This window comes from Alexandromys fortis, unplaced genomic scaffold, assembly GCF_014885135.2.
Source record: "Alexandromys fortis isolate MF-2015 unplaced genomic scaffold, M_Fortis_MF-2015_v1.1 scaffold_420, whole genome shotgun sequence".
NCBI classification, from domain to species: domain Eukaryota; kingdom Metazoa; phylum Chordata; class Mammalia; order Rodentia; family Cricetidae; genus Alexandromys; species Alexandromys fortis.
In genome coordinates this window covers 90,739-99,068 of record NW_026068289.1, presented here as the reverse complement: position 1 = coordinate 99,068, position 8,330 = coordinate 90,739, and the positions used below count along the sequence as shown (strand labels likewise).

The 8,330-nt window shown below is 48.9% G+C and overlaps 1 protein-coding gene across 1 annotated transcript; it reads right to left on the bottom strand.

The window, feature by feature from the left end:
* Window positions 1-1,183: 1,183 nt before the first annotated feature.
* Window positions 1,184-7,261, bottom strand: LOC126494845 (rano class II histocompatibility antigen, A beta chain-like). Its single transcript, XM_050132288.1, has 5 exons — window positions 7,117-7,261; window positions 4,752-5,024; window positions 2,951-3,232; window positions 2,177-2,287; window positions 1,184-1,197 (listed from the first exon to the last, which is right to left on the bottom strand). Exons 1-5 carry the CDS (start codon window positions 7,205-7,207, stop codon window positions 1,184-1,186), a joined length of 771 nt encoding a protein of 256 aa, XP_049988245.1. The 5' UTR covers window positions 7,208-7,261.
* Window positions 7,262-8,330: the final 1,069 nt, after the last annotated feature.

Below are 8,330 nucleotides of genomic sequence, written 5' to 3'. Positions count from 1 at the left end.
CCTAAATTGTTTACGGCATGGAAGCGTTACCAAAAACATGGAGCCACTGGAAGGTTTTGCTCTTGAAAGAGAGCTACCACTGACTCCCAGCAAATCCTTATCTTTCCAAGTGGGACGGCTGCAAGGTAGAAAACAATCTAGGTGCTTAGATGTTTTTGTTGTTGTTGTTTTGCCTGTTTTTGCTGTTTGTTATTTTGACATAAGGTCTCACTATGTAAACCTGGCTAGCCTAGAACTTACAGAGATCCTCCAGGTTCTGCCTCTTGAGTGCTAGAATTAAAAGTGTATGTCACCAGGACTGGTGACTAATACAATTTTTAACAAATATAAAAAATAGTAATTTAAAGTGTATTACCTACTCTTAAGAAATGAAAGTAGAGGGGCTGGAGAGATGGCTCAGTGGTGAAGAGCATTGCCTGCTCTTCCAAAGGTCCTGAGTTCAATTCCCAGCAACCACATGGTGGCTCACAACCATCTGTAATGAGGTCTGGTGCCCTCTTCTGGCCTTCAGGCATACACGCAGAAAGAATATTGTGTACATAATAAATAAATATTTAAAAAAAAAAATGAAAGTCAGCCCCAATCAATGTGACTTCACAGGACACATTTGGAACACCAGTGATCAGAGGTCACAGTATCTGTCCCCCAACAATTTTACCGTGTTTAGTTGCACTGTCCTCACCAACCCAGAAGAGGCTGGGATGATGTGAGAACAGGACACTGAAGAACAAAAGTCTAAGCCCAGTATGCCTCCAATCACCTTTGTAGCAGAAACCTGTACTTCCAGCCAGTTTGGCTCCATCACCTTGTTCCACACCACTCCCACGCACCCCTGCTCAGTTACGGAGGTTCAGGATACATAATTCATAATTGTGTTTAATTATGGAAAAGAGGCAAATGTTTTCAGTGCATCTCTTTAGCAGTCCCATGGGACAATGGAAACTGAAGGCCTGGGGTCTGAGTAGATGGTGCTGCAGTACACAATGGTCTCTGGAATCAGCCCAAGAGCAGAGCCAAAGATAGAGCCTTGGGGAGTCGGGGAATCACAACAACTGAGCAGGTGGGTACACTGCCACCATGCTAAACTATGAATCAGAGAGGGACAGGCAGGCTGGCACAGGCAGGAACTGAAGGTAGGGATATGCAGATCCTACAGCAAATTCAGTCAAAACATTCTCATGGATCACTGTAGGAGCCCTGTGGAAACAGAGAGAGGGAGTGGTCACAAAAGGTCCCTGGGAGATGCCTGACTCTCCTCCTAGATTCTGCTGAGTTAGACAAAGAAAGCTGTGTCCAGGCCATGGCACCACCTTCCCCATCACCTGTATAGAGGTGAAAACAGCTAAAGGGGGCACAGAGCTTACAGGACACAAAGTGTGGGAGGTGGAAGAGAAGCCAACACCCCCAGGGAATATGAAGGATCTGATATTTTAGGTAAACCAGAAGGATCGGTCTCCTCTACAGGACTGTTGGTCTCTTCCCACCACTAAAAATGCCCATGATCATGGTCTCTAGTGTGGGGCACAGAGCAGGCAACATCTTTGTTTCTAACCTCAAGACATGGCTCAGGCTTCACTCAAGACACCAGTCAAGTGATGATGGCAAACCCCTACTCAGGAACAACCTCTGGAACTTCCTATAGGCCCTGGGTGTGGCACTCTTAAACCCACAGCAGAGACAGGCTATGAACTAAAACTGTGTCAGGTATACCTGTCTCATGCCCTTCCCTTATACCTATGCCCCTGTCCCATCACCCCCAGATAAGAGCTAAATTATTACCTGTTGCAGGAAGCCCACGGGGTCCTATAAAAGGAAATCATAGAAAGAGTACTTGATATTAAAAATAGGGGTTCTCTCATGCAGCCCAAGAGGCAACAGGAAATGCATCTGTGTCCACTAAGACCCTGAACATTCCCCAATGGAACAAGTTGCCACCAGAAGGAGGGAAAAGCAAGGCCCATGCTCCTTCAGTGGTAGAAACTTCTGGAAAGGAGTCAGTAAAGTGGTGGACAATGACAGAAGCTCCAGGATGAGCTCTGCATGGTTCTGTGGCACAGTCACACAACCAACATAATCAGAGTCCAGTGTCCCCCCTGGGGTCTCCCATGTCCTCCCACCCCAGCACAGCTCCTCCCCTCAGCACTGCCCACCACCCCTGTGTCCCCAGGGTCCTCACCCTTCTGACTCCTGTGACGGACGAAAAGGCCCAGCCCGAGGAAGATGAGCCCCAGCACAAAGCCCCCAATGCCGCTCAGCATCTTGCTCTGGGCAGACTCAGACTGTGCCCCTGGGGAGCAGAACCTGGGTGTCAGCTTTGTCCCCACACATCCCAACAGCTCTGAGAGCCTAAAGTCCTCCTGAGTTGCAAAAGGTGAAGTAGCTGGGAGGACCCGGTCTCTGCTCTGACCCTATCCAGGGCAAGGATGAGCCAGAAGATCTGAACACAGTGACCAGGAGAATGGATAGGGGTCTCCAGATAAGAGATCTAGAAGCAGCTGTGAGAGGGAGAGGCTAGGTGGATGTTTGCACCACACAGACATATGTTGGTCCAAAATACCCAGGCACTAGCTATCACTGCTGATTCCTCTGGATGTTAGGGATGAGCTCCCAGTGTATGCAGTGATCTCCCAGAACTACTGCCGGGAAAGACAATGAGGTCAGTGTTTTCCTGCTCTCTAACTATGAGGCAAGAGATCTTGTGTCCTGTAGCTCTCAACTCAGTAGTGGAATCAGACTAATCAGGACATGAGATGGGAGTGGGTGGTATTAGAGGGATAGGGTAGATGGTATTGTAGAATAGGGTAGGTGGTATTGGGAGATGGAAAGGGTGGCATTGGGGGTTGGGTGGACGGCATTGGAGGGCTAAGGTGATGTCATCATAGGGATGGGGTAACAACAACAAGGAACCCATGTCATGTGTAGTCCACAGTAAAAGGAAAGTTTCCCTTACTCCACTCCACAGTGACGGGGCTCTGCAGGCTGGGGTGCTCCACGTGGCAGGTGTAGACATCTCCCCGCTGAGGGGTCATCTCCAGCATCACCAGGACCTGGTAAGTCCAGTCCCCGTTCTGAATAAGCTGTGTAGACTCAACCCCCTCCGTCTGCTCCTGGCCATTCCGGAGCCAGTGCACTTTGATGTGGGCCGGGTAGAAATCTGTCACCGAGCAGACCAGCCTGTTGTGGTGGTTGAGGACCTCTGTCCTGGACAGGTAGATGGCCACCTTGGGCTGCTCTGGGGAGCAGATGAGAAAAGATGGTGAGTGAGATGGGGGGGGCACGTAGAGGGTCCCCATGGGGAAGAGGCAGGTGGGGATGCCTGGGCCTGGGCTCTAATATTTAATGAAGACCAACTCCCAAATATAAACTTAGCAGTCACTAGGAAAAGAAGAGTGAGTGGCCCTGCTCTTACATAACATGAAATGTATTAAGACAAAAGAAAATGATTGTGATTTCTTCAAGTCTACCATTTTTGAAGAAAAAAAATCTTCAAAAATAACTCCAGTACATGAAGGAAGTACTTCATTCGCTAAGACTGACATGCACAACTGCACAGACATCTTTCCTGACTGACTTTATATATACACCGTGCCCGCTACCCCAGAAGTCATCTCCCTGCATTTTCTTTATCCATTCTGGGTGAAAACAGTGTACATACTTAATATGTTTCATGAATTGAGGACATAGTATGCTCTCTCATTCCCCCTCCCTTTTTTCCCACAGTCCAGTGCGTTAATTACCGTTGCCTTCACTGCATTCCCTTGCTGGGAGGAATTAACTCCCAATGGGACCGAACAATGATGGACTCTTTCAGTTGAATAACAAGGTCACCCGAAAAGCATAAGCAACTTTGAGTTAACAGTTCATATAGTTGTAATATACAATAGTAAATCTGGACACGATGCTTCTTTAACATGCCTCAGAGCGTCAGGGAGTGCGCTGAAGAGGAAATGAGCCAAAGAAGGCAAAGTCTAGGGGAATTCAGCTTGAGTGAAAGCTTCAGAGAGCATCCCAGCACTGTCCCCGAGAGGAGTTAAAGTAACACACATAGCAACGGCTTCATGCAGGATAGGGCAGTTCCCCCATAAAATGGAGCCAGGACCCCTTAAAGTAACTGCTAGTTCTAGGGTGGGGGTGGTAAAGTGCAGAGGTCCTCTCCCCAAGTTAGGAGGGGGGCGACGCTGGAGAGAGTTGGCGGTTAGGACACTTGCTGCTCTTGCAAGGGTTTTTGCAAGATGTTGGTTCAGTCCCCAGCATCATTCTCTCTACTGTCTGTAACTCCAACCTCAGGGGTCCAATGATAAGGCCTCTTCTCTCGTTTTTAGTACTTTCCCCTCAGATTTTGTATCACAAACTTTTAGTATGGTCCAAGTCAACACAGTCTACTTCAGAGAAAATATAACAGAAAAGGCTTCAGGTCAGTGCCAGGGAGCAAACAGCCTCACGACACACAAACTCGGTCTCAAAGGGGCAATCAGGGAAACAGATTAGCGGTGAATAACTACTCTGCACCGAAAGTTAAAACACATTACAGGATCATGGCCTTTCCCTTGTTTAACTTCCCTGGGTTGGCGCTGGGTGGGCCGCACAGGTCAAAGGGCAAAGGTGAGAAGGGAGGGAGACCCCAGGGAGGTGCTGGGTAAACAAAAAGGAGGCTGTGGCAGCTCCTCCTGCTGGGAACCCTGGTTGCGGTGTCCCCTCCGGCCCATGCACCTAAGGGCCGCCGCCTCCCCGCGAACCCTCCCTGCGCTCACCACGCCGCCTCAGGGCGGTGGGGACCTCCGTCTTCTCGTAGTTGTGTCTGCACACCGTGTCCGTCTCGGCCCGCTTCTGCTCCAGGATCTCCTTCTGGCTGTTGAAGTCCTCGGCTATGCCCCGCCCCCGCTCGGTCACCGCGATGAACTTGCCCACGTCGCTGTCGTAGCGCAAGAACTCCTCCCGGTTGTAGACGTATCTGTCCACACCCCGCACGCGCTGCGTCCCGTTGGTGAAGTAGCACAGGCCCTTGAACTGGATCACGAAATCCCCTGCGGACGGACGCGGTCAGCCCTGGGGCGGCGCGGGCAGCGGAGACCCCCGGAGCCCACGATCTGACCCCGCGCGGCGCTGAAGCCTGGGACGACGCGGTCTCTAGGGACCTCGGAGCCTCAGGACGGGCGGACAGGAGGGAACCCCGCCCGGCTTTAGAGGGGTCGGGACTCTGTGTGAACCCGGTCTCCACGGAGCTCCCAGACAGTAACTAACAGAAGCTTCCTTCTGAGTAAAGAAGTGTTCAGTCAAGCGACTGACTCTTCCTGACAAGAATATTCCCGGAAGCACCAATTGTATTTTATTTTATTTTATTTTATTTTATTTTTTATTTTTTATTTTTTTTTGCCAAGCAGTGGTGGCACACAACTTTAATCCCAGCACTCTGGAGGTAGAAGCACAAAGATCTCTGTGAGTTCGAGGCCAGCCTTGTCTACAGAGTCAGTTCCAGGACAGATTGCAAAGCTACACAGAGAAACCCTGTTTAGAAAAAAAAGAAAAAAGAAAAAAAGAAAACAACAACAAAAATTCTTTAACGGGAACATTCAAACTTGGGTGGGGTGTGGGACCCTCACCCCTTATTCTCAAAGGGGCAAGAAGAAATTTCCTAGCAGAATGTTTTCCCAGGAGGATAGTGGCCTTCCCCTCTCCCACCCAGGAGATTCTGAGCACAAGGTCACTTAGCTCAGCCCAGCCAGTTACCTGCTTCAGGCTGATAAAGATGGCCTAACTCAAGAACAGTGGCCTTGCTCTAAGAACAAGGAAAAAGCTGACTTAACAGAATGGGAGGGAGCAAAAGTCCTTGTACCAGTGCCAAAGCATCTTCAAAGATTCTCTTTGTAGTTGTGCCTTTAAAAGCTCACCCCACAGAGGAGATACAACTCCTCTCTATCATGTTGTAACGGGGATGGAGATGAGTTCCAAACATGTTTGTATTATGCTGATTAAACCTTGCTTATTACAGTCTGGGCCTCTCTGGTGGTCTCTCTCTGGGGGTTGTAATCTGGGCACAACAGGGGTAGAGAGGGTCTGGGTGGAGATTTGAAGTGGGAGTAAATATAATCATAATGCACTGTATGAAATTCTCAACAAACTAATAAAAATATGATCAAAAGTAAAATACCCCAACACAACCACGTGAGATTCTCTCCTGTGTGTAAAGGGTCCTGACCTCCCAGACCCTAGGGGGCATTTATTCTCAAAGAGAGCCCCAGCTGGAAGACAGGTGACCTGCAGGCCTGCCTGTGCCTGTGACTCAGCAGAGGATCTTTTTGTTTGTTTGCTCTCTTTTTCAGACAGGGTTTCTCTGGGCAGCCCTGGCTGTCCTGGAACTCACAGAAGGGAGCATTTTAAGAATAACTGCCTAGGGAAGTTAAACTGCACACAAACAGTAGTAGGGCGGGGGCTCTGTATGAAGTAGATAAAGCACTCCCCTGTCTCTGAACTGAGGGGTCTCCCTGTGTATCACAGACTTCCCTTCTATGCCTGACTTTTTCTGGGAAATCAATTTACCAACCCAGAGTCCTCAACTTCCATTTGCTGAAGAAATTTAGACTCCTGTCTGCTGTTCTCTCAGGGTTGGATGCCTAGAGTTTGCCTCCCTTAAACCTCCATTCCACACCAGAAATTTTCCTCAAATACCAGGACTCCAAGAGCATCACTGACCCGTGTTTCCCATCTCACGATGTAGCATTTCCTCTAGACAGAGAGCTGGAGGTGGGGGTGTCCGGGGTGGGTTGGAGGGGCTGCTATGCTAACCCTGCTGTTTCCTCAAACATAACCCCAAGCTCCCTTTATCCTGTCGTGGGAATTATATTTAAACTCTGTCTCCTACTTTTAATATGCCAGCCTCAGCCTGTGCAGTGGGCATGATCCTAACTTCAATTCTAGAACACAGAAATGAGAATGCAGCCTTGTCCTCTTTTCGAAGAAAGGAAATCTATGATAAAAGACTTCTAAAGCGGGATCTTAAAACATCAGCCTCCCCCACATACACACACACCTACCCGCCCGCACACGCATTCCAGCAAATGCGTCCCTCAGAGCCTGTTCCCAGAGTGCTGGCTCTGGAGAGCCCTGCCCCGCACTTACTTGGGGAGTCTCTGCCCGCGGCCCCCGGGCTGCTCAGCACCATCAGCACCACAGCTGCTGTGAGGAGGAAGCTGGGGACCTGCACAGCCATCTCGAAGGAAAAGGTAATGGGAGTCTCCAGGACGCACACCTGCTGTGCCCTTCAGAGAGCAAAAATCTGTAGAAGCCTCTCTGAGTACTGGGTTGATCCCAGGAGAGGAGCCAATCAGCACCCGAGCTGAAGCGTGTCATCTGTCTCTAGGCAGACATTGTTTACAAAGGCTCTCTGTGCTGTGCATGGTTGTATCTGCATAGAGCCCCACTGGGTGAACATTTGAGGTGACAATTCCTCTCAGGTACAGGGTAAAGCTGTCCAGACTGCAGACTGCCTGTGTGTGGGGTTTAAAGAGACAAAAGAGAAAAACAAGTCAAGTACAGACAACTCTGAGATAGTTACTTTAAAACTACTGTGATTCTTGAGGGAATTAATAGGGAATTAATAGAAACTATATATTAGGAGACAGAGATTGTCCTTTGTCATGTCTGACACTGAGAAGCCTCAGATGAGAAGGCAGAGTTCTTGGGAGACAACAAGTCACTAAAATCTTTCTAATCTTGGAATTCTTGTAAAATGTAAACCACATTTACTGTATACCTAAATCTTCCTGGGCACACAGGAAAGAGTGATGTAACAAGGTTAATAATGAAAATTTGTGTGTGAGAGTGTTGGAAACAGCAGGTCAGTGTGTGGCCCAGCCCTGCTAACTCAGGAATCTTCCTCATGCAGGAATCTATTGCATTCATGATATTCCAGTGAAAGTACTTGAGAAGTTAATGAATCCAACTTTTATAAATTCTTCTGCTGTTTAAATCCTCCACAACCATGAAATAGGTCCACAATGTCATCAAAGGCAACCATAAGTTCTTAGGACTCCACGTGCAGTCACCTGTGTGTCAAGGACAAAAGGTCGAAGATGTGAAGCAGCTGCTTCAGGACGACTGCTCACAGGCTTGTCATGCGGTGCCAGCCCTAGAGTCAGTGATCAGTGTGTGCTTCCCACCCTGTCTCCTCAGGTCTGCGCACACACTACCGAGTCTACTTATCAGTCAGTGGAGCAGTGCCTGGTAACACCAGTGACTAAACACTAAGTCTCTCTCCTTCCTCCCATGATGCTATCTTGTCGTTTTAGATCCTAGTTAAACAGGGGACAGGACCTAAAAGCAGACTTGACCAG

Bases quoted from the DNA above. Each gene is read 5' to 3' on its own strand.
- LOC126494845 (XM_050132288.1), bottom strand. From the start codon at position 7,207: ATGGCTGTGCAGGTCCCCAGCTTCCTCCTCACAGCAGCTGTGGTGCTG. The intron at 5,025-7,116 runs GTAAGTGCGGGG...GTCCGTCCGCAG, and splicing joins CGCGGGCAGAGACTCCCCAA to GGGATTTCGTGATCCAGTTC. The intron at 2,288-2,950 runs GTAAGGGAAACT...TCTGCTCCCCAG, and splicing joins CCCCGTCACTGTGGAGTGGA to GGGCACAGTCTGAGTCTGCC.